This window comes from Schistocerca gregaria, chromosome 4, assembly GCF_023897955.1.
Source record: "Schistocerca gregaria isolate iqSchGreg1 chromosome 4, iqSchGreg1.2, whole genome shotgun sequence".
Taxonomy (NCBI): Eukaryota; Metazoa; Arthropoda; class Insecta; order Orthoptera; family Acrididae; genus Schistocerca; species Schistocerca gregaria.
The window spans coordinates 564,774,790-564,802,451 of NC_064923.1; the positions used below are offsets into that span (position 1 = coordinate 564,774,790).

At 40.2% G+C, this 27,662-nt stretch overlaps 1 protein-coding gene across 6 annotated transcripts in view; it reads right to left on the minus strand.

Annotated features, from left to right (window-relative positions):
- LOC126267990 (uncharacterized) overlaps positions 1 to 27,662 on the minus strand; it is a 224,314-nt gene that overhangs the window by 168,885 nt on the left and 27,767 nt on the right. For all 6 annotated transcript variants that reach the window (XR_007549062.1, XM_049973347.1, XM_049973351.1 and 3 more), the window contains exon 2: positions 16,068 to 17,085. Coding sequence is in view for 5 of the 6 variants with exons in the window: in XM_049973347.1 (XP_049829304.1) it covers positions 16,068 to 17,085 (1,018 nt within the window). In the remaining variant the exon portion in view is untranslated. The remainder of the gene's footprint in view (positions 1 to 16,067; positions 17,086 to 27,662) is intronic.

Sequence of the window (27,662 nt, forward strand, 5' to 3'; positions counted from 1 at the left end):
ATATTTTATCAACACATTACCATGAAATCATTGGTATTGCCAATAGCATGGAGATTTTGTATGGATCCAACAGGAGGCAGTATTTTGATATACTTAAAGATGGCTCCCTCCTTCTACTAACATTAATGTTAGTATCATGTCAGATGGTCGTAGATGGCCTTCAGCCTGCAACATATATGAACATACTACTCCCTCGTTCATCACTCAACTTACTGCTGTATGTGGTGTACCCTAGTGGCCACTTGACATTCCCCCACACTATTACCATTTCACTCCTTTGTTAATATATAGTAACACTGTTCACTAACAGTTATAGCTGTTTTCATAACCCGATACTGTCCATCACATTTCTCTTAATTTAACCCCACAGTCTTTAACATTAGTTTTTCAAATTGTGTTTTCACAGATAGAGGACACAAATAATGTAACTTAAATGTGTGGGTTAATTTTGCACTTTCTGCCTTACAAAATGTACTGTGTAACATTTATTATGAGGCTCTTTCCTACATTTGTATTTTTACTTTTATCTTTTAACATATCACACATACTAAAATGTATTAGGTTAACTAGCATAATTTTTATTTTAATAATTCTCACTATTTTATAATGGAAGATCTTCTTTCTACTGAATCATTGTATTGGTCACTGACATTTACACACGTCATGTGATTATTTTATTTATATTTATTTTATGTTCTGGATACACAGGACATGGAGAGTGTCAGTTTTACACGTTTGCTGTGATTACATTAGGCGGTATTATGAAAATAATACTAATCAGTTTCATATTAAAGTATCTACAAGTTAGATTCTATAACAGAAAAATGAATTTTGCAGATAGACAAATACTACAGAATACCTAAGGTAGAAAGTAAATACATTTAGAAAAACAAACATGGTCATAAATACAGATCTGGGAATGTAGCTGAGAGTTACAAGTACACTGATAGCATGATACCATATGCTGTTGTTCAGGAACTCTCCTATAGTGTAAAATGACTCTTGCAGTAAGAACTGAACAATTTTTTTAATAAGAGCTCATCATCTACTGAGCATTTAATTTGTGACAGGTGGACATTAACAATTTTACAGGCACTGAAATGTATCAAATTCTGTATCATACTTTAGTTTGTACGATCAAACATACTAATTGAATACAAAGTTCTTGGGTTTCCAGTGGTGTCAAGTGATTAAATTTACACAAGCTTTCGGCCAAGCACTCCTTGGTCACTGTCGAGTCATATGGCTGCTGGTACACACCTTATACACTCTAACTGCCAGCTGTGACATCATTAGTGCTTGTGGCATCATCACATACAGAGTAAGTGTTTGATGTACTCACTTCAACCCCATGATCATTGGACCCCATGCATGCTGAGCTGCAGGCCACGATCTCCATTTAGGATGTTACCATTGATTTTTATTTGAATAGCTTCTTTAATTTGTCAATCCCAGATTCTATTAGTGCAATCCCACCAGACATTTCATAAAATTTTATTTGTTGTTTGTTTTCTAAAGCATGCTCAGCTAAAGAAGATTTCTCAGGATCATGTAGATGATAAAACCTCTCATTCTCCTTCCTGTGTTGTTCCACAATGCATACCGTTTGTCCAATGTAAGATTGGTCACACTCGCAAGATATCTTTTAGACACCTGGTGTATTGAAATCTGCTAGATCTTTAACTGATCTCAGTAATTGAAAGATTTTTGTTGGAGGCCTGAAGATAAAATTGCTGAAAAAAACACAAGATTAAATTCATCTTCAGGCTTCCAACAAACATCCTTCAATCACTGAGCTCCGTTAAAGATGCAGCAGGTGTCACAACACCTGGTGTCCACAAGATATCTTGCAAATATGGCCAGTCTTACGTCAGACAAACTGTACACACAGTGGACTAAAGCAGGAAGGAATACGAGATGTTTCATCACCAACACTATCCAAAGAAATCTGCTTTAGCTGAGCACTCTTTAGGAAATGGACACCAAATAAAATCTGATGAAAAATCTTTTGTGACTCACACTAATGGCTTCCAGGATTGTGAAATTAAAGAAGCTATTGAAATAAAAATGACCGATAACACCTTAAGTAGAGACGGTGGCCTGCAGCTTCACACAATGTGGGATTCAGCAATATCGTGGTTGAAGCAGGCACATCAAATGCCAAGACAACGTATGCCCATACACGGTGATGCCACGAGCACATATAATGTCACAGCCAGCAGCTAGTGTATATAAGGAGTATATCAGCAGCCCACTAGCAATCATACCATTTGACAATGGCCAAGGAGTGCTTGGCCAGTTGCTCATATAATTTTAGTCACTTGACATGGCTGGAAATCAGTGGAAGCAGTGAATTTTGCACAAACTAATTTGATAGGAGTAGCAGCTAATAAATGGGTGACACATTAGTAATTGTATCCAAGCAAAGATGCATTCAGAAAATGTGATATGTTTTTTATTTATTTATTTATTATTTTTATTACTTTTTGAAGACAATACTTCAGCTGTTAAATGCCCCCTCACAACATCATAGAAAATTCAGATGTGAGAGAGAAAATGTTGCACAACAATCACTTTTATAGCCACATGTATTAGAATGCCACTTCGAGGATTCAGATAGGTGCTCTGGCCCCAGATCAAATCCACCCACTGGATTAACAAAAAAGGGCTATTGTGCCAGCCGTGAATATGGTTTGTAGGTAGTTTTTCACAATCGACTAGATGAATAACAGGCTGGTACCCAAGTACAGTTACACGATCTGCTAACATGCACCCTTTCACGTGGATACCACTACATGTAAACAGTTTGGGGTACACATATTCCTCCCCAGAAGTAACAGGGTGGTGACAGAAAGAGTAGCTGGACACTCCTTAAAATAACCATGACAAATCAATAGTAACCATGCCAAATTTGAGTAAATGTCATATAAAAACAAACAGAAAAGAAGATTATTAGTGAATGAAAACAGGAAAAGTCAGTCAACTTTTCGTATTTTCATCTCTAAGATCTGACTTTATCTGTAGCAAAAATTGCAGAGCTTAGACATTTAAGATTATCTGTAACATGACTTCCAGTTCAGATTCTTATCAATACAAATGGCTATGAATTTTTAATAATCTGTTTCATTTACTGAAATACCATTGTGACTTATTTTTAATAATATTGTCAAGCCTTGTGAGTTTGATCTAAATTCAGTGAAAAGAACTATTTTTGCTTCTTGGATATATGATAGAAGCTCACTAGCATATAATGAAAATGGAACTGGATCCCACATGTGTAGATGTAGATATGGTACAAATGCAGTGAGTGATCAGCTCCACTCTCAGTTTCATGCTCCTTCTACAATTAATCATAATGACGTGGAACAGCTAATTTTACATGCACATATTACATATTCATCTGTATATATGGCTACATGCTACCTTTTTTTTTTAATACACAGATGTGAGTTAGTAATTCCTACACACCACTTTTTACACTTCACAAAATGTAAATTATTCTATTTAACAGAAGGAATAGTAGAGGAGAAACTTTTTTAGTTTGTTCTCAATTTTAAATTTACTGTCAGGCATTTTACATCATTGATGAGTTATCAAAAACCTTCATTGCAGTATTATACACCCCTTTTTTGTGCCAGTGAAAACCTCAATATGGAGTGATGAATGTATTTATTTTCTAGTAATTATGTACATCATTGTTCCTTTTGAATTGCAGTAGTTTATTTACAACAAACTTCATAAGAAAGCAAATGTAATGTGAAGCAGTAGTCAAAATGCCTAACTCAAACAAATGTCTACAAGATGAACGTGGGTAAGTAGCACATATTTTTACATGTCATTTTCAAGCAATGAAGACTTTCTTTCTTAAAAATTTGTTACCCGAGAATAATATACCACATGACATTACTGAATGAAAAAACACAAAATACATCAACTCTCTGCCCAAGATTTGCAATGATTCAAAATCTAAATTTAGTTGAACTAATTTGTTTTTGGCATTACAAAATGTGTTTTTCTCATTTAAATTCTCATCAATATGGACACCTAAAAATTCTGAAGTTTTCACTCTTCACTGTAGTTATTACTTCCTCACAATATGTTACACTTTTCACCTGCCAAGATATCTGTGCATATGAAAGCACCAACTTCCAGGATGGGGAGGTGTGCCACCTTGGATCAAATCCACCCGGCACGTTAACAACAAGGATTGGTGGGCTTGTCAGCCTAGATGTAGTTTTTAGGTAGTTTCCCCACATCCCACCTAGTGAATTCTGGGCTGGTACCCAAGCATCACCACAATTATACAATTCACAAACATTTATAAAACTTTTGCTCACTTTCATATGAATATCAGGTAAACACGTGGGGTACGCATATTCCAACCTAGGAGATAACAGGGGAACAGAGTGGTGACCCTTAAATTAACCATGCCGATCCGTTGCTAACCATGCCGATCCGTTGCTAACCATGCCGATCCGTTGCTAACCATGCCGATCCGTTGCTAACCATGCCGATCCGTTGCTAACCATGCCGATCCGTTGCTAACCATGCCGATCCGTTGCTAACCATGCCGATCCGTTGCTAACCATGCCGATCCGTTGCTAACCATGCCGATCCGTTGCTAACCATGCCGATCCGTTGCTAACCATGCCGATCCGTTGCTAACCATGCCGATCCGTTGCTAACCATGCCGATCCGTTGCTAACCATGCCGATCCGTTGCTAACCATGCCGATCCGTTGCTAACCATGCCGATCCGTTGCTAACCATGCCGATCCGTTGCTAACCATGCCGATCCGTTGCTAACCATGCCGATCCGTTGCTAACCATGCCGATCCGTTGCTAACCATGCCGATCCGTTGCTAACCATGCCGATCCGTTGCTAACCATGCCGATCCGTTGCTAACCATGCCGATCCGTTGCTAACCATGCCGATCCGTTGCTAACCATGCCGATCCGTTGCTAACCATGCCGATCCGTTGCTAACCATGCCGATCCGTTGCTAACCATGCCGATCCGTTGCTAACCATGCCGATCCGTTGCTAACCATGCCGATCCGTTGCTAACCATGCCGATCCGTTGCTAACCATGCCGATCCGTTGCTAACCATGCCGATCCGTTGCTAACCATGCCGATCCGTTGCTAACCATGCCGATCCGTTGCTAACCATGCCGATCCGTTGCTAACCATGCCGATCCGTTGCTAACCATGCCGATCCGTTGCTAACCATGCCGATCCGTTGCTAACCATGCCGATCCGTTGCTAACCATGCCGATCCGTTGCTAACCATGCCGATCCGTTGCTAACCATGCCGATCCGTTGCTAACCATGCCGATCCGTTGCTAACCATGCCGATCCGTTGCTAACCATGCCGATCCGTTGCTAACCATGCCGATCCGTTGCTAACCATGCCGATCCGTTGCTAACCATGCCGATCCGTTGCTAACCATGCCGATCCGTTGCTAACCATGCCGATCCGTTGCTAACCATGCCGATCCGTTGCTAACCATGCCGATCCGTTGCTAACCATGCCGATCCGTTGCTAACCATGCCGATCCGTTGCTAACCATGCCGATCCGTTGCTAACCATGCCGATCCGTTGCTAACCATGCCGATCCGTTGCTAACCATGCCGATCCGTTGCTAACCATGCCGATCCGTTGCTAACCATGCCGATCCGTTGCTAACCATGCCGATCCGTTGCTAACCATGCCGATCCGTTGCTAACCATGCCGATCCGTTGCTAACCATGCCGATCCGTTGCTAACCATGCCGATCCGTTGCTAACCATGCCGATCCGTTGCTAACCATGCCGATCCGTTGCTAACCATGCCGATCCGTTGCTAACCATGCCGATCCGTTGCTAACCATGCCGATCCGTTGCTAACCATGCCGATCCGTTGCTAACCATGCCGATCCGTTGCTAACCATGCCGATCCGTTGCTAACCATGCCGATCCGTTGCTAACCATGCCGATCCGTTGCTAACCATGCCGATCCGTTGCTAACCATGCCGATCCGTTGCTAACCATGCCGATCCGTTGCTAACCATGCCGATCCGTTGCTAACCATGCCGATCCGTTGCTAACCATGCCGATCCGTTGCTAACCATGCCGATCCGTTGCTAACCATGCCGATCCGTTGCTAACCATGCCGATCCGTTGCTAACCATGCCGATCCGTTGCTAACCATGCCGATCCGTTGCTAACCATGCCGATCCGTTGCTAACCATGCCGATCCGTTGCTAACCATGCCGATCCGTTGCTAACCATGCCGATCCGTTGCTAACCATGCCGATCCGTTGCTAACCATGCCGATCCGTTGCTAACCATGCCGATCCGTTGCTAACCATGCCGATCCGTTGCTAACCATGCCGATCCGTTGCTAACCATGCCGATCCGTTGCTAACCATGCCGATCCGTTGCTAACCATGCCGATCCGTTGCTAACCATGCCGATCCGTTGCTAACCATGCCGATCCGTTGCTAACCATGCCGATCCGTTGCTAACCATGCCGATCCGTTGCTAACCATGCCGATCCGTTGCTAACCATGCCGATCCGTTGCTAACCATGCCGATCCGTTGCTAACCATGCCGATCCGTTGCTAACCATGCCGATCCGTTGCTAACCATGCCGATCCGTTGCTAACCATGCCGATCCGTTGCTAACCATGCCGATCCGTTGCTAACCATGCCGATCCGTTGCTAACCATGCCGATCCGTTGCTAACCATGCCGATCCTCCACCAATGTGGGGCAAAGGCACACAAAAAGGCGATGAATGTGTTACATTTATCATTGGTGTAGTATCTCTAGATGTACACATCTGAATGTGGTGTGTCTTTTTGAAATTGAAAGCACTACCATTCACAGAAAACCACTCTACAGTAATTTTAAGAGTGATATTAACCTTTTTTTTTTTTTTTTTTTTGCTGTATGTATGTTTGGACTAACTACAATATTTGTGAAACCAACAAAGAGAATTAATTCTGCTTGTTACATATTAGACAGGTCATTTACATATATGAAAAAACCATAGTGGGTCCTAGATTGAACCACATAGAAATCCTGATGTGATTTTTCCTCTGCTTACATTGGTTCAATTTTTAGGTAGAATATTCTGCAGCCTTTTGGTTAGATATGACATACATTGGTTGGCTACACCATCAATTCTGTGAAACCTTAGTTTATCAACAAGAATATTGAGATTCACACGGTCAAGTAGCCTAGATACAGAAAATACCAACCAGTGCTATTTTCATACTTGATGCTTGTAAAATTTGGTGAGTGAATGTGTGAATGGGGTTCTCACTTGAACAATACTTTTGAAATCCAAATTGTAATTTACTGGGAAAGTTATTGTTGGTTAGATGGGATTCTACTATAGAATAAACCACCTTCTTAAAAATTTGGGAAATTATGTCAGTAGTGGAACCAGTTAGTAGTTATTAACACGTCTACTGTCATATTTCTTTTGGAAGGGTTTAACAATGGCATATTTTCACCTCTGGAAAAATGGACTCAGTCAGTGAAGCATTACTTATTTAAGAAAAAAGAAACAGTACTTCTCCTAGAGGAACAAGTCTCTAGTATTCTGCTGGAAGCACCACCGAATCCCAATCAGCTTTTATTTTTCAGAGACTGTATAATTTTCTTATTTTTATGAGGTTAAGTTGGCTACATGACTGAATTTTATGTGAGTTTCCTTTTCAACATATTTCTTTGGCTTTTTCCTTCAACTGTTGATCCCAACATTTTCTACTACATTTAAGAAATGGTTATTACATTGGAACCTCGATTTTGCATTCTCTGATTTTACATTTTTCGTGATTTTACGCCACACATTTGTAGCCCCTGTGTAATCTCTTAAGATAAATGCTAAAAATTCCCTGATTTTACATTTCTTCCTAGTAAAATTTACATTACTTCTACGTCTCACTTGAATTCATCCTGTTTTTTTCCTAACGTCATTTGATGGAACTGAATGAGTTATACATGGCACAGAAGACAGACAGTTCACACCACAGGTGGTTGTGGAGTTAAGAGAATATTTTACGCTATTGTAGAGAGGAGAGACATGAGAGAGGAAATGCTGACATAAACCACAACTGGCATTGCCAACACAACTTGCAACATTTAGCTTTATCATGCAATTATGATACAACTACTGCTAGGTTGCGGCAGCAATGGAAAATTAGGACAGCTGACGAAGTTTCTTGGACCAAGCCAATAAGTGGTGACGAGATCCAGCCACCTACCCACCTTTTCTTGTGCTACTTATAAATCAGTCTCTTCTTTTTGCATGTTTTTCCAATGTACTGTATTCAGCAACAATACTGATCATCAACCTTTTAAATTCTCACACCAAGCCTCAAAGAATATGCTTGGCCAGTTCCAACTAGTGAGCTCTTATTGGTTGGCAACTTATTGTATCATCCAACAGCCAGCGCAGCCACCATACCACACTAACACAAGTAAAATGATCTTGCCTGTTGGATGTGTGGAGAGGGTAAGTGGTTCTTCAATGCCACGAGTGCAGGTAGGACTGAAAGCATTTTGCAAAGTGCTGAAAATATTTTTTTTGTGCAGACCACATGCTAAAGCAGAGATGTCATACAGAAACAGAACAAATGTTTTGTGATAGCACGTTTTAAAAACTTCCACATTCAAATCCCACACAATACAGTTGCAACTACTACATACACTACTCACATATATATTTTGCACCTCACACTGTAGATTGGAAATATTGGCAATAGTGATAAATGACTTGAAGCGAAACAGTGGTACCCAAGCTTTGAAGCAAAACTGTAGTACCCAAACTTTCTTTTAAATTTACAGTTTACACTGTGTACAGAAATTCACTGAGACGGCTTCTCATAAGCTTGTAATGTCAATTGGGGAAGTAAACTCATTTCTTCACATCTCTGTTTCCCTCACCGAGAGAGGGGAAAAGACAAACCTCACATATTAGATTTCAATGCCTTTCACCTTGTTTCACAGTTTTCATCTTAATTGACCATGTTCATCAACTTTTGCTTTTTTTCTGGATGAGCACAAAGGAAAATACTCCCAAAATGCATGTCTTGATGTAAATTTATTACTTTAGCATGCCAGAAAATAGTTCAGTTATCTTGTACCCAGATACCAATATCAATCTTTTGACAAGTTGCACATTTGTGATTTTTTTTAAAATAACTAATGAAATTCATTACCACAAATTGTTATACAAACACTGTATTGCAAATTTAATTTCCTTCATGTGTATTGATTTCATACAATGTATTGGACAGGATTGCAATTTTTAATCAATTATGCCCATTACATATGTTTTTGCTCATATTTTGGGGGTTTTAATGTTTTCGTTAATTCTGCATGTTCCTCAATTTTGCATTTTTAAGTCTGAACTGCACAGAAATGTAACACAAGGGTTCCACTGTATTAAACACACCTGTTAACTGTGGCTGATCACTGATACCACTTCCATTTAATCAAAAGTGCTGTTATCCTGTTCTGTAGCCTGTCCTCCTGTCTCTTGTTTTATTACATTCCACAGAGACTTAAATCTTGTCAGAGTTATTGATTTCTGACATAATGTGTATGTTCCTTGATTTTTTAGTGGCTTTTCTTATTAATTTTGATTAGCTTTTGTAATGTGCAATTACTGCAGAATCTTTACTTGTTCTTGCCAACCTTTCTTCTTTCATGAGGCTCTTGAATCCCTCTAGTGATCCATGCTTTTTACATGGCTATTTAATATCTGATTAGGTTATGCAGAAAGCTATTTTTAAATAATGAAATGAATTTATCATGGAATAGATTAAAATTTCAGTCAGCATTTGATTCATTTAAATTTCATCCCAAGTCATCTTTTATTAGCACTTCTTAAAAACATTCTCATGGAGTCACACTGTAAGGCAATATCTTATGCTGTTTCATTGTGTACATTCCCCATGTTTCTTAATGCAACACAGACTGGAAATATGCCTGTTGACTGCAATGTATTGCATATGTGAATTTGAAATATCACATACATCTGAAGAACAAGATTTTAGTATTTTACTTCAAATATCGTCAGCACTGTGAGTGATGTAGTTAACTACATTCTTAATTTCATTGGAGAACATGGAGTAATTTTAACTGCCTGCATATATTCTATTGCTTTAACCATTGGACTAACCACACCAAGCTACTACAAGAAATTATTATCAAATACATCACTTAACTGATTTCTAGTATTTATTATTGGCTGTTTTCTTCAATAGCACAGTACTCACATTCCTTAACTAATTTTCTAGTTTCTTTTTCAACTACTGCTCATATAGATTTAGCTACATTGTCTGAGTTATTGATTTCAGACATTATACAGACAATTCTTTTTTTTACTATTTAATGTCTTTCTTAAGAGAGTGCAGTTTTTCTCATAATATGTAATCAGTCCTACTTCTCTTCTTGTTTGCAACCATTTCAAACAGCTTCCTTTTCATTGTTCATGATATTTTGATTTATTCTTTATTGATGTGTTATCAGTGCTAAATTGTGTATTCTTGAGAGACTACGTCTTAAAGACTGATAGAAACTCACCTATATAATACATTAAAGCTGGAACTGAAATCTGTGACATTATACATACCCCCCCCCCCCAATCAGCTTCCTGTAAGGCTGTCTTCAAAATTTTTGTTACCTATTCATTAATTGTTCTCTATCAAATAGCTTCATTGTTACAGTTATTTAGAATGGCTAGTTGGCATCAAGGTAATAGAGGCCATTCAGTAGCTGATAAAAATTTACATCACTGATTAAGCATTCACCCACAATAGTGTTGGCTGTTAGTGTGCTCATTTCCTATACAGGAGAATTAGCAACAGATATCATTGTATAACTGTTAGTAATGTTTCTACATAGTTGCTTTAAGCTGAATATTTCTGAAAATTAACATTAAAATCTCCACAGTCTATCATCTGCTGTCATTCATCTGGCAATTGAAATAATAATTACTCAAATTTTTCAAAGAATATTTTATGTTCTCCAATGTAGATCTATGTTGTTGTTGTGGTCTTCAGTCCTGAGACTGGGTTGATGCAGCTCTCCATCCTATTCTACCCTGTGCAAGCTTCTTCATCTCCCAGTACCTACAGCAGCCTACATCCTTCTGAATCTGCTTAGTGTATTCATCTCTTGGTCTCCCTCTACAATTTTTACCCTCCACACTGCCCTTGATGCCTCAGAACACGTCCTACCAACCGATCCCTTCTTCTAGTCAAGTTGTGCCACAAACTCCTCTTCTCCCCAATTCTATTCAATACCTCCTCATTAGTTATGTGCTCTACCCATCTAATCTTCAGTATTCTTCTGCAGCACCACATTTCAACAGCTTCTATTCTCTTCTTGTCTAAGCTATTTACCGTCCACCTTTCACTTCCATACATGGCTACACCCCATACAAATACTTTCAGAAAAGACTTCCTGGCACTTAAATCATGTAGATCTATATATTGTAATATATTAAAAACAAAGATTCCAAGACTTACCAAGCGGGAAAGCGCCGGTAGATAGGCACAATAAATAAAACACACACACAGAATTTCTAGCTTTCGCAACCGATGGTTGCTTCTTCAGGAAAGAGGGAAGGACAGGGAAAGACGAAAGGATGTGGGTTTTAAGGCAGACGGTAAGGAGTCATTCCAATCCCGGGAGCGGAAAGACTTACCTTAGGGGGAAAAGGGACAGTTGTACACTCGCACACACACACATATCCATCCGCACATACACAGACACAAGCAGACACTTGTAAAGGCAAAGAGTTCGGGCAGAGATGTCAGTCGAGGCAGAAGTACAGAGGCAAATAAGTTGTTGAAAGACAGGTGAGGTATGAGCGGCAGCAACTTGAAATTAGCGGAGGTTGAGGCATGGCGGATATCGAGAAGAGAGGATATACTGAAGGGCGAGTTCCCATCTCCGGAGTTCGGATAGGTTGGTGTTGGTGGGAAATATCCAGATAACCCGGACGGTGTAACACTGTGCCAAGATGTGCTGGCCGTGCACCAAGGCATGTTTAGCCACAGGGTGATCCTCATTACCAACAAACACTGTCTACCTGTGTCCATTCATGCGAATGGACAGTTTGTTGCTGGTCATTCCCACATAGAAAGCGTCACAGCGTAGGCAGGTCAGTTGGTAAATCATGTGGGTGCTTTCACATGTGGCTCTTCCTTTGATCGTGTACACCTTCCAGGTTACAGGACTGGAGTAGGTGGTGGTGGGAGGGTGCATAGGACAGGTTTTACACCGGGGGCGGTTTACATCATCATTTATATATTGTAATAATTATAAAAGACTTTTTGGTAGCAGTAATTCACAAACACACACTTCCAACTGATTAAATACGCATAAACTACTGGTTTCAATAGATATGAACTACATATTATTTTTAACATACATGAGAAAAAGTCCTTTCTCAATATTCCCTACAGAAATAGGCTGTCAATTTACAATCTCCTCTGTTTAACATATGGATTCCTGTCATTACACAACGCTCAGACAGAGACAACATGTTAACTTTTGACATTCTATACTGTGTATACAGATAATAAATTAATTAACTTCATTTCTAGTCCTCTAAGAGTCTAATGATCCTGGATAACTTTATTCGAACAAGTTTGTGTGTGCCACTTCATCTATCAGTACTTTGTTTTTAGCAGTAAGTCTATGCTATTTAGTATAAAAAAGGCTCAACTCTCAAACAGGTAACCACAGGAATTATATGAGGGCTATTCAGAAAGTAAGGAACGTTTCCATCTGACGCCGCTAGGTGCACCCCGATCGCGTATATTTTGGTATGTGCGTGTTGTTCAGTCTGTATCCATCCGTACAATGGAACGTCTCTGTGCATCCGATTTTTCGATATTCGAATTTGAAATGTGTGCTGCAATTGAAAATCTGGCCAGTTGTGAGGTGCTGTCTGTGATATGGTTTTTGTTGGCAAAAAATCTAAAACCTATAGAAATTTATCATGAACTGTGTGAAGTGTACAGAATCAACGTAATGAGTGAATGTTCTGTCCGGAAATGGCGCATTCGATTTAAAAATGGCAGAATCAAAGTTCATGATGAAGAGAAGAGTGGACGCCTGAGTACTGTGATTGATGATCTTGTCGCTAAGTTGATGAAATGATTCGTGAAAACCGTCGCCTCACAAAGCCGGAGATTTTGCTTTCTTTTCCACAAGTTTCACAGACTTTGTTGTTTGAAATTGTCAATCACCACAAATTTTGTGCACAATGGGTGCCCAAAACACTTACAGAGCACCATAAAGAACAGCAAATAAGGGCAACGCTGATATTTCTGGAGGCCTACCACAAACATGGCGATTCATTCCTAGATTGAATCGTAAATGGCGATGAGACTTGGGTGAAACACATCAATTGCAAGGCAAAATTACAGTCCATGGTGGGGTGGCACACAAGGTGTCCCCCCCCCCCCCCCCCAAAAAAAAAAAACCAAGAAAATGTTTGCAAACCTTGTCAGCAAAGAAGTTGATGGCGACGGTGTTTTGGGATAGGCAAGGTGTGCTTCTTATTGATTTTCTCGAACGTGGAGCAACCGTAAATTCTGCCCGGTATTGTCAAACTTTGCACAGCCTTTGAATATCAGTTCAAAACAAATGCTGAGAAAAGCTCACAGCCAAAATTTTGTTTTTGCACAACAATGCCTGACCTCACACAGCACACCACACTAAAGAACTCCTTAACTAGAATGAAATTTTCACTCTACAGCGGAGTGTGCGCTGATATGAAACTTCCTGGCAGATTAAATCTGTGTGCCGGACCAAGACTCGAACTCAGGACCTTTGCCTTTCGCGGGCAAGTGCTCTACCAACTGTGCTTGGGTAGCTCAGTTGGTAGAGCACTTGGCCGCGAAAGGCAAAGGTCCTGAGTTCGAGTCTTGGTCAGGCACACAGTTTTAACCTGCCAGAAAGTTTTAACTCCTTAACTCATTCAAATGAGAGATTTTGCCTCATCCACCGTACAGCCCTGATCTTGCACCAAGCAACTTCCACTTGTTTCCCAATATGAAGAACTGGCTTGCAACGCAGCGCTTTCATGACGATGTGGAACTCCAGGCTGGCGTGACTCACTGGCTGAAGTCTCAGGTGGCAGATTTTTACAACGAAGGTCTTTCAAAGCTTGTCCACTGCTATGATAAGTGCCTCAATGTCTTTGGTGACTATGTGGAAAAGTAGTATGTCAGTCGCTCTTTCATATCTGTATAATAAAATGTATTTCTTGTATTTAGATTTTTTTTTTTTTTTAATGCCAATCGTTCCCTACTTTCTGAATAGCCCTCGTACTATTGGTGATGATGCCTCACTTCCCATACTTTCAGCTAGCCATCCAGATGATTGCATTTACTCTTCCTATTAAGGTGTAAGCAGTGTCTCATTCTCATCTCTGAATGGCAGCAATGGCACAATAACAATGTGAGCCCTTGCCAAAGTTAGCAGCAACTCAAGTCAGTTCCTACTAAACTCGCCTAATAACATTCTTCATCCAGGGTTGATCATGCTGCTGTATAAATTCAACAATTGTGTGTGAGGTGGTTGCATCTAGCTTATTCAGGTAATTCTTGGTACTATATAGTCTATCCTTCTGCAGGCTGTTGCCTGATCTTCCAATTACACATGTGATCCTCTCCACTCAGGTCCCTAGTCAGTGCCTCAATATCAACTATTACTTGGCCACGGTAAGCACTATTTATAACCTGGTACCCTGATCTTAGTTTTTCCTGCAGCTGCTGGCCTACACCCCTGTTATGACTACTAACTAGCAGCAATACCTTTCTTTTTCTACTGAATTTAGTTTCTGGTTTGTCTCTTAAAATTCTTATTAATGGTCTGCTGTGGCTTACTTTCTTTTATATCTGTATCAAGCGTCTTCCATCCAACAGTAAGCAGTCAATACCCATAGTTCAAGTGCATGGAACTTTTAACAAATACGATTAGCAGGAGATACTGAACATACAGAGAAGAGGACAGCATGAACAGGTCACACGTTTGTTTGACCAACAAGAGTGTGTCATTGAGATGCTGAACTATCAGATTCTTAAAGATTGATGTAAATTATTGGTAGAAAGTATACTAACAACGCCTCATGAAGTGGCATCAATGATGACTCTACAAATATACAACAACCCCCTACATGTCACTCCCACAGGGACTGCGAAGATAACATTAGTCACAGCATGCACAGAGGCATTTAAACACTCACTCTTCCTGCACTCTATATGTGAATGGAACAAGAGAAAGCACTAATAAACAGTACAGTGGGATGTATCCTCTGCCATACACTTCACAGTACAGATGTAGATGGACATGAAGGTAACAGACCTCTCCCCGTTTCCTGTTACATTTGCAAACAAGACCAAGTTTATCCAGTGTTTATTGTAAACAAATTTAAACTAGGTAAGGTGATTTCCCTTCTAATGAACTTTTACTGTTAATACAGAATATGACTGGAAATGTGGTATTTTTGTAATGTTATCTGGAAAAGGCACTAACACACCTATTTGCTCTTTAATATTGTGAATACCCCAATTAACAACTTAAATATATGGCAACACAAAATGACAGTATATTGTCTGCAACTAAAGATGTGCTTCCTCACTCCATTCCACCCTGATAGATATAAGCTGGCACCTCGCTACTGAATAAAAATTAAGTGTGTATAAAATTTATGAAGAAAAATATCACAAAGAAACTATTATCTAGCTATATAGTTTGAAATACCTAGAAAATTCCTCTGTTACTATGTATCTAACTTGTTTAAAAGCAAGATAAATTAACCGTTCATTACAGTAAAGAGAAGTCAATACGAGTATTTGTAGGAAATTATGTTCCAAAATCTGTCAGTCATGGTCTTGACAACAGATTTTTACTACAAAAAACATAACCACTTTGGCAATGGACTGGTCTCTGCTGACAGTGTGTGCACACTATTAATCGTGGAGAGGAAGATAAACACTTAAAACTGTTAATGAAATTACACATAAATTCACAATGCTTAATTTTCCCTTACCCTGCAAAATCAGCATTGAGGCAGGTTGCGTTGGATCTAGTTCATCAATGCAGTTACTATCCTTATCATAAGCATCAAGGATGGGAGTTGTAGGTTGTGCTGCAAGTACATTTCTGTCTTCAGGAAGCCTTGTCTTTGCAGGGGTCTGTGGTAATGGATGAATACCAGGAACTCCAGGGCTGACAATGACATTGCCACCGCTTACAGGAGAGCCATAATTTTGTCTCAAACATTTTTTATGCCTCATATTTTCTGTTCTTCTCAAAAGATCTCTCACAACACGACGGCCTCGCATGAGCATACACAAACTTTCAGTATTGGTAATTTTTCCAGCACTAGCCTCCCCTGTTTCGTTCACTTTTAAGTTACGTTTACAGAGCTTCTTTGCTGTTCTACTATTACTTCTTTTGGCTGATACAGGAATTCGTTTTGGTGTGACAAAACTGTCACTACTGTCAGTCTTATTAGCAGACCTAACAGTTGATGCAGGTGTATGGTGACTTTCACAGTTTTTAGGTTCAATGTCGTCCCACTGTAAAAACCCATCAGCTTCATTTAATTCGGGGCAGTCAGCAAAGAAATCATGTTGAGGATTGTAAGTCCTAATGCATTTATTGGCAGATCTTTTTGAATGAGAATTTTTTTTGCCTGTGGACAGTGGAGTACCAATCAATGCCACAGGTGACAAAGCACTATCATTTTCTTCATCACTGTCACTATCTCCAGATTCTTCACTGCTTGAACAATTATTGCTTTCCAGCACTTCCACGGCTTCTGCTTCATTCTCCTCAGCACCTGATCGTAAAATGGAAGAAATCTGTTGTCTTCTGTGTCCCACACTGTTTACACTGTCACAGTCTCGTCCGTACCTTTCACAATCTTCGGCCAAACATGTTTGCATTATACTTGGAGACTCAAATGACTCATTACAGAAACTCACTGAACTAACTTCTAATGCATTTTCTTCAGAAGTTTCTTCTTCTGCATGATGTGCTTCCAATTCCTCATCCATGGCCATCTGGAACAAATAAGAATTATAGTTTACTCTTGCTCTTTCGCTCTTGCTATACACTTGACACACATTAAACACAATGGTATACACTATAGTTAACAGCACTTTAAAGAAAAGTAAGAGACGTTCAACTGTTACACAAGGATGCAACAAGCATGATCAGCATAATGAAATGCTTCGCCTTTTACATTTGGTAGCTTTGTTTCCTTTTTTTGTTCTACTTTTTTATATATGTTTTTCGGAAACTTATTGTTGGGAGGGTTCACCTTGACGTAAGCAAAGCAATGAATGAAATGCATACTTTCTGTAGGTTATACAAATAAACAGCGCATTACCTTAGAATATTTCTTTTATTATTAAAAAATTATCTACATGCAAGAGCTCGCATTAAAACCTAGGATATCATGAAGGTCTTTTAGTCACAAAATTACTGATACACAGTAAAATGGCGAATAAACAACACATCTACTCATCTTATGGTGTGTGCCAAGAGGGCATTACTGATACCTCATACCTCCTCCCCCTCTCCTGTTCCATTATGAAATAATGGATGAGAAGAACAGCTGTAAGTAACTCTCCTTATGAGCCCTGATCATCCTGTTGTGGTCATTTTGCACAATATGGAAAGGAGAAAGCATTATGTTGCCGAACACTTCTCAGAATGTACACTCTCTAATAACAATACACTCCTCCATGGCCACAATTTCTTCTCTTAGCATCTGCTTGGTGATCCACTCCCTAACACTATTGTGCTTCAAAACTGTGACAAAAGGTAGTGCCCTACTTTGGATCTCCTACCTCTGCTAATTATCATACCTCGTAATGGTCCCAGAAAGACAAACTATACTAAAATTGTTTGTATACTAAAATTGTTTGTATGGATGAATTAAATTTATTTAGGGTTCTTCCAATGAACCACAGTTTCAAGGTTGCTTTTCCTACCTGCAGTTCTACATTGTCATTTGATCTTAAGTCACATGTAACCACACAAAGAAAATGGAATGACCATAACATAAAATGCAGATGGCAACATTTATGAGAAACTCTCTCAAGAATAAACACAAAATCATAATTTCTCTGTGGCGCAGGTTCATTCTTCCAGAAATAAAGTAGAATAAAAAAGTAAATATATGAAAGAGGGTGCGAGGATAACAAAGATTAGGACTGTAACACAGTCATGAAAATTACGGAAATCTACTAAGTGCAAAGACTGCTTTGATGCAGCTCTCCACACTGAACTATTCTGTTCAAGTCTCAACATTCCTGTGTAACTACTAGAGCTCTGCATTTCGATGAAAACAACCGCTCGAGCATTTCCCATTTCGTGCCGCTGCTCGACGGCTGGGATAGCCCACGCTGCGATACGGCTGTGGCTGTCTAGTGCACCATGTGGCCGGTTGTCCTCCACCTCTCGGTTATCGGTTGGACTGTCGAGCAGTGCTGGGCTCTCGAGCATACTCACAATCTCGGCCGGTGACAGTACAACCGCCGCACGCTCTAGAGTGCCGAATCGCATTAGAAACCATGTGTAAACGCAGTTGATGACCTGGCTTTGAGCAGCGCAGAGAGCGTTATGGATGAACCAAGTATAAGTCGTAAACGTTCCATTCATGAAACAAAGAGAAGTATTATGGAGAGAATTATGAGCGGCTCATTAGTCCTGAAGAAGAAAGACATGTCGGAAGGGCAGGCGAAAAGTGAAGCTTGGAAATCGTTTGCACTTGTAGTGGATCTTGTCACGCAGGCTTCTGCTGGTTTCGTGCAATGTACCACATGTGATACCATACTTTCATACCAGTCAAGCACAACAGGTATGATTCAGCACTGCAAAAGTAAATGTGGAGCAAAAGTCCACCGGCCAAGTAGCATAAAGAAAGTAGTTGTTGATAGGTTGGTCGATATCAGTGGAATAGATTTGCTACCATTAAATACTTGTAGTAAGATTGGTTTCAAGAATTATTCACAAGAGCTCATCAATGATGGCGCCACTTATGGCAAAGTCAGTATAGAATATGTTGTTCTGCACCCTACCACTGTATTGCGGCATATTAAAGAAAAGGCAGACAAAATACGGGTGACAATGGTACCGAGTTAATATGTGCCTTGAAGGACAAAATGTGCACTTTAGACGCTGATCGGTGGTCTTATAACTACAAGAAGAGAATTTTTTGACTGTGACGTCGCATTATGTGAATGATGAGTGGCAGCTAAAAATGCTTGTTTTGATAACAACCGAGTTTCTGGACGTACCTAAGACAGGAGAGAACATACGGCATGAAATCGAAGGGCGGATGCTTGAGTTAGGAATTAACAAGAATGATCTTACAAAATGTTACCTCGTCACCGACCAAGGAGCTAATATGAAGAAGGCACTTAAATCTTACGACCGTTTGCCTTGCTTTGATCACTGCTTGATGACTGCGCTTCGTCACACATTTCAAGAGACGTTTTTAGAAGACGAAGCCCCTGAAGTCCTGTCGTGACTACTGTCAGCAAAAGCTATAGTAAGCTATTTGAAGAGATTGCGTCACTCGGGGCGTTTGCGGCACTCTGTGGAGCAAGAAGCTGTAACTCGGTGGAACAGTATACTGTTAATGCTCAATTCCGTCATAAGTCAAATCAACAATATTCGAGATCTACTAGAATCCCAGGGGCAATCGACACTCTTGGAAACCTTCCAAGAAGGGTGTGTACGAGACATTGTCCCTTTTCTAACCCCCTTTAAAGAAGCATGTTTGGATTTGGAAACTGCAAAGATGACAACGCTGGAATTTGTGCTGCCGTGGTACAAGAGTGTTACATCATTGTGAACCAACAGACGGTGACAACGAGGTAAGAACACTTTCTATAGGTTACTATCTTTTATAAAACTGTTGAATTATCAGAGTGCAGTTATGTATATTGGGTTTCCTTTTCAGCTCATGGCGAAAATGAAAAGGAGGGCAGCATACTTCATCACAGAGAAGTGCAAAATTGAGGCTATCCATTATATTGCCATGGTTATGGCCATCACGGCATCATTTCAAGAAACTCACAGCAGACGAAAAGCAAGCCGCGTATGCTGAAGTTCGACAATTGTACTCAAAACTGCCGGTAAATGGTAAGGTTCATTCACTGAAACCAATTAGTAAACGAATGTTTGTTTGTCTAATCTGCCATCTTTCATTAGATCAACATTTATTATGTCTATAATGTGATATTTGGGAAAGGTTTCGCAGCTTAAACATTCCACAATGCACTTTGATGTAATTCGTGCGATATATATAAAATGTCACCGTAAATATAGTCATTTAGTAACCAGTAATTCTAACTACGGCGTACACATATTTGAAGGTGACAGGAATATCTTACGGATGTTTTCTTTCATGTTTAGAGTACATTCAAGCAAACAGTGACCAAGTTCTTCCCATGAAAAAGTCTACGATGGACTGGAGTTTGGATGAGGGCGACGAAGATGGACACACAGTTACTACCAATGAACTCGACAGGTACCAAATCCAACCGTAGCTGTGCCAAAGGCCAAATTTTGCAGTGGTGGAAAATGCACACAGGGTTATTTCCAAGGCTGTTGGTAGTAGCCAGAAGAGTTCTCTGTATTCCTGCCACTACCGCTGCCAGCGAGAGAAATTTTAGCCAGGCCGGTCACCTGCTGTCCAGCAAAAGATCGGGCCTGGAATCAGACAAGGTGGATGATCTCTTATTGGTATATCACAATTACACAAGTATTCGCAACATACCACGCAATCACAAGGAAGGAAACATTTCTCAAACTCTATAAATGTATCCACTTTCATTAACTTCACAGGAAGAAGTTCAAACCGCCAGCTGTAGTAATAGCTCCAGGAACACAAATGACGCCTGTGTATCAGGGAGCACCAATGACAAAAAACGAATTGTATAGTCATGATTCACTTTTAACGTTATTTACAGGTCATAATTTGTTCAGAAATTAACGTTTGTGCAACAAAATTTCATGAGTATTACTTTTAACTCCGTCATTCCTTCCCGATCCTGCATTCAATGTTAGTACAAAGTACACGTGGCGGAGTTTGGAGATAGGCTACACATAGTCCATGATTAGACTACTGTGTCCCTGTTTGTCTACCGAACAGAACAAAATACTAAATACAGACATTACAGTTTTTAATGTTACAATTACTGGAATACATGATAACCTCAAAGGTGAAACTTCAGTAGTCTGCAAAATATTAACAAACATCAAATGTAACATATACAAGTGTATTATTTAGGCCGTAGAACTGGTAGTAAACAACGAAAGACATTTGTAAAATGTGAAGCAGTGGCCTCTGATCTCAAGGAGTGTGACAAAGCACCGCTCGCTGGCACTGAGTCCACGGGTTACTGGCTACCGGCCGAGCGTTTCGTGCACTCGGCCGAGCGCTGGCGATCGGCTTCCCACAGCTGGCGGAAGAAGACACTCTGCCGCATACTCCCGAAAGCCAGAGGGATGAGCGGGACTCGCCAGTAAAAATCGGAATAATGCAGACCTCTAGTAACTACCACAACCTTAATCCACTCAAATCTGCTTTTGCAGTCAAGTTTTGTTCTCACTCTTCAATGTGTACTCCCCCTGTCCCCACTCTGTCCCTCCCTCCCACTTATCTCTCTTAACAAAGTAACTCTTCCTTGATGCCTCAGAAAGTGTGCATCGATCTATCTTTCCTATTGGTAAAATTATGCCAAAAGCTCTTTACTCTCCAATCAGATTCAATGTCTCTTCATTAGTTACATGATCTACCCACATAACCTTCAAAATTCTTCTGTAGCACATTTCAAAAACTTCTATTATCCTGTTTCATGTATGATCACACTCCAGACAAATACTTTCAGGAAAGATCTGTTGCAGGTGCATGGCTGTGGCCATTTACACCTGGAATGACAAATTATTATCCTGGCTGCAGTGAAGTAAAATTTTGGAATGGTGTTATTGTGGCAGTAAGTCTGAAATACTTAAGAATCTAATAAATTACCATTATTTATATACTGGTGTCTCATGCTATACCAGCATGCCTTGAAATCATTCCTTAAAGCTCAACTACATTTATTACTACATCATTGTTTCTGTGATTGCACAGCTCCATGGAGATAAAAAAAATTAGGAAACTTCAGAAACAAATCAAAAGTATTAATCACCACAGTGTTCATGAAGGAACCGGAGGAACAATTCACACTGCCATTCCTTGATATCACTGTGTTACATGAATGCTGACACCTTAGTTCCAGCATCTAATAAACACCTACTTAAAGAGAGTTTTACCTGTACACCCTTAGCTACTGCCATAGTCATTCCAGAATATGGAAACTATGACAATTTTCAGCAGGCAATAGCTGCAACCACCCGCAAATATCTCAAACCACTGCGGAAATGATACCTATAAAGCACTTTATGCAGTTGATAAGAAATTTTTGCTTTTTGTTGCCTTTTGTTTGGGCAAATTAACACATCTTCAAAAGACACAAAGTGTTACAACTTTAGAATAAATTTCTTTTATTTCCATCAATGATCAAAAAACATTTGGTCCTTAGTCTACCAATTTTACAACAGATCTGAAGACTGTCATTGCTGACCAAAACGGGTAGTCTATGGACCAAACGTATTGTGATCACTGATGGAAATGTTGTTGTTGTTGTTGTTGTTGTGTGTCTTCAGTCCAGAGACTGGTTTTACACAGCTCCCGATAATACACTATCCTGCGGATTCTGCTTAATCTCCGAGTAACTACTGCAACCTACACCATACCCTTTTGAATCAGCTTAGTGTATTCATCTCTTGGTCGACCTCTACAATTTTTATCCTCTACGCTTCCCTCTAATACTAAATTGGTGATCCTTTGATGCCTTAGAATGTGTGCTACCAACCGATCCTTTCTTTTAGTCAAGTTATGCCACAAATTCCTCTTCTCCCCAATCCTATTCAGTACCTCCTCATTAGTTACATGATCTACCCATCTTCAGCGTTCTTTTGTAGCACCACATTTCAAAGGTTTCTATTCTCTTCTTGTCTAAACTATTTATCGTCCATGTTTCAGTTCCATACATGGCTACACTCCATATAAATACTTTCAGAAACCACTTCCTGACACTTAAATCAATAGTCGATGTAAACAAATTTCTTTTCTTCAGAAACGCTTTCCTTGCCAAAGTCAGTCTACCTTCTACATCCACTCCACTTCGACCATCATTAGTTATTTTGCTCCCCAAATAACAAAACAAACTGATCTACTACTTTCAGCGTATTTTTCTAATCTAATTCCCTCAGCATCACCCGATGTAATTCGACAACATTTCATTATCCTCGTTTTGCTTTTGTTGATTTTCATCTTATACCCTCCTTTCAAGACACTGTCCATTCCGTTCAACTGTTCTTCCAAGTCCTTTGCTGTCTGTGACAGAATTACAATGTCATCAGCAAACCTAAAAGTTCTTATTTCTTCTCCCTGGACTTTAAATCCTATTCCAAATCTTTCTTCTGTATCCTTTACTGCTTGTTCAATATACAGATTGAATAACATTGGGGATAGGCTACAACCCTGTATTACTCCCTTCTCAACCACTGCTTCTCTTTCATGCCCCTCAACTCTTTTAACCACCATCCGGTTTCTGTACAAATTGTAAATAGACTTTCACTCCCTGTATTTTACCCCTGCCACCTTCAGAATTTGAAAGATAGTAATTCAGTCAACAATGCCAAAAGCTTTCTCTAAGCCTGCGAATGCTAGAAACATAGTAGGTTTGCCTATCCTCAATCTATATTCTAAGATCAGTCATAGGGTCAGTATTGCGTCACATGTTCCAACATTTCTAGGGAATCCAAACTTATCTTCCCCGAGGTTGGCTTCTGCCAGTTTTTCCATTCATCTGTAAAGAATTCATGTTAGTATTTTGCAGCAGTAACTTATTAAACTGATAGTTCTGTAATTTTCACACCTGTCGACACCTGCTTTCTTTGGGATTGGTATTATGATGATGATCTTCAAATCTGAGGGTATTTCGCCTGTCTCATACATCTTGCTCACCAGATGGTAGAGTTTTGTCATGGCTGACTCTTCCAAGGCTATCAGTAGTTCTAATGGAATGTTGTCTGCTCCCGGAGCCTTTAAAAAAAGTATTATATCTCCTATTTCAGCTTCATCTATGTCCTCTTCCAATTCCGTAAATTGTCCCCAAGTACATTGCTTTTGTGTACACCCTCTACATACTCTTTCCATCTTTCTGCTTTCCCTTCTTTGCTAAGGACTGGTTTTCCATCTGAGCTCTCGATATTCTCCAAAGGTCTTTTTAATTTCCCTGTAGGCAGTATCTATCTTACCCCCAGTGATATATGCCTCTACATCCTTACATTTGTCCTCTAGCCATCCTAGCTTAGCCATTTTGCACTTCCTACCAATCTCATTTTTGAGACTTTTGTATTCCTTATCGCCTGATGCAAATAAAGGAATTTCATTCTACATTGTCTGGATAACTGTTTTAATCAGCGATAATGTCACAGCTTGTGTTATATCTGTTCTCATCACAATTCCACCAAAATCTGACAATGAATGATTTTACTTTGACACATTTCACACAAACTGTTCATGAAGTACACTGTACTCCGTGTACCCAAAATGGTTGCCTACTCAAACTATCTTCTTAGACACATACCTAAGCACAGACACAAATCCTGTAATAAAATAGGTTCTCTACAAAAAAGACTGAACTGATCACATTCATAGGCCAATAAGGAACTGCTTCAGTAAATGAAACACTGTTTAAACCATGTTGATAACATAACCTCTCATGTTATGTTTTATACTGGATGCTACAACAGAACTAAAGGTGGAATATTTATCTTCACACACAAAGACACAACCACAAACACCAATCTATCTGGAAGCCAAAGTAGCTTTAGAACTAACAGAAATCATCCCAACTAAAAGCCATGAACATATACTTCAAATGGAAAAAACGACATGAATAATTCCTGGAATGAAAATTAATTTACTAAAATTCCAGAAGTTACATTAAAGTAGCATGCAGACAAGATATTTTTTGGTGTCCAACTAGGACTTAAATTTCTGCTCTTCATTATCGCTAAGGGTGGTAGTTTTAGATGTGTTCAGTGCCTGGACTCCCAATCTGTTGGGCACAGTTACTAGCAGAGTGCAGTTTGAATCTGACGATGACGATGATGATGATGGATGAAATGACGAGGACAACACAAACACCCAGTCCCCGGGCAGAGAAAATCCCCAATCTGGCCGGGAATCTAACCTGGGACCCCGTGATCCAGAGGCAGCAATGATACCCACTAGACCAAGAGCTGCGAACTGCAGTTTGAGTCTGAGCTCTAATTCTAGTTTCTCTTTCTTTTTCCCCCACAAAAACAACTAAGGTCATATGTACCCATATCAGAACCTTAGAACACCCTAAGACAAAAAAGGAATTAAATGCAACTACATGTTGAGCCCAACTGATGGAAGGAAGAGCACTAAGAACAAGGACTTTGTCTTGGAGAAAGGTCTACAAAATATGCCGCAGAGAAAACAGAGGTCCCAAACTAAAAATCACTACATCAGATATAAAGGCTAAACACAGCCGACAGCCTGTGCATCATTTGCTGAAAGTCTTATAACCCACATGGCAAACATGCATTAGAACACAAATAGTTAAAAAAAAAAAGGGATTCGGTCAGGAATAGCTGAACCGTTAAAGGTTGGTGACAAAGAGCACAAAGTGATCAGGGATCACCACTTAACAAGTTGTGATGGCTAAAATGACAGTGTCCAATATGCAACCTAGCTAAAAATGATCTCGCAGTGAGAGGATTGAGAGGTGGTCAGCCAAGCCTCTGGGAGAGGTTTAATTCACCAGAACTTGTTCTCACAAAGAGAAAACCTGCCGTAATGCCAAAGTGACATCACCTGCTGACAGACAGCAACACGGAGATCATCAGAAGGAATGGAAGAACCAGCAAGCCGAGTAGGAGGACTGCAGCCTTGGCAGCAGCATCAGCAGCCCTATTTCCCATCAGACCACTGTGACCAGGGACCCACATAAATATCACAATGACTCCCTCAAGAGTGAGCAACTGGAATGTTTCTTGGACCCATTGCACTAAGAGATGGACTATGTGCAGCACACAGGCTCTGAAGGGGAAAAAACCAGAACACATGACACAATTGAAAGCCTGTCACCAGATATACTGTGTGACCTGATACAGGGCAAAGAGCTTGGCTGTAAATACTGAGAAGTGTTCCACAAGCTGACACCGAAAATGGTCAGTGCCAACGATGAAGGCACACCCGCCACCACGGTCAGTTTGAGAGCCATCAGTGTACACAGAGGTACTATCGCTAAGTTCCATGCAAAGCTTGAGAAACTTACAGCAATAGATCGAATCTGGAATGGGATTCTTACGAAGTGACTGAAGTCCAAGATGTACATATGTGAGGAGGGATTCACACCCATTGGAAAATGGCAAGTAGTGTGAAGTTAAGCTGCTGGAGCAATAGCTGAAAGTGAACTCCAGGAGGTAACAGAGAAGGGCTTGCCCAATACTTGTGGTCAAAGAAGTCACTGAAGAAGCACGCATAGGATGGGGGGCCAGGCACAGCAGACAAATGGCATGCATGTCTGTGGAGGCGAACTTCGTGGCAGTACAGCAGTGGCAGTTCGGCAGCTTCTGCACAGTGACTCTCAACCGGGCTAGTGTAAAAGGTGCCAGTGGCCAAATGGAAGCCACAATGGTGGAATGTATTTAGAAGGCATGAGATGGATGACATGCAGATGCATAGAAGAAAACCCATAGTCTAGTTTCAAACAGACAAGGGATCGGTACAAATGGAGGAGGGTTGTCTGATCTGCTCCCCAGAAAGTACTGCAGAGGACATGGAGGACAATGAGGAACCAGATACAGTGGGCTGCCAGGTGAGACATGTGGGAGGACCAAGAAAGTTTCCTATCAAGCATGAGCCCCAGGAAATTTGTAGTTCCAGCAGATGGAAGAAAAACAGGTCTAACATGTAAAGACAGTGAAAGAAACTAACAGCACTACCAAAAATTCATACGAACGGTTTTGCCAGTGGAAAATCGAAAGACATTGTCCGTGCACCATTAGTATATGCGAACAAGATATTGATGAAGACACCGCTAAAGGAGCCAAGTCCATAATAAACTGCAGCAGATCACAATATCATCAACAAAATGAGAGCCAGAGATGCTCGGCAGGAGACACGCCGTAATAAGGTTGATTGCTACAGAAAAGAGAATGACACTTAGGATGGAGAACAGAGGCAGCCCTTTTCTTGAACAAATGTGTGACAAGCCACACCTACCTTTAAAACTCTTTCTTTTAAAAATTTTTGAAGAAAACGGGACAGGTAGCCCCTGAAGCCCCATGTGTAGAGAGTACGAAGGCTACCAGTCCTCCAGCAGGTGTCGCAGGCTTTCTCTAAATCACAAAATATGGTCACGGTCTGCTATTTCCACAGAAAACCATTCATGACATGTGTTGACAAAGTGAATGGTCAATTGCAGAACAGCACACTTGAAATTTACACTGTGCAGTGGTGCGAGACTCAAGA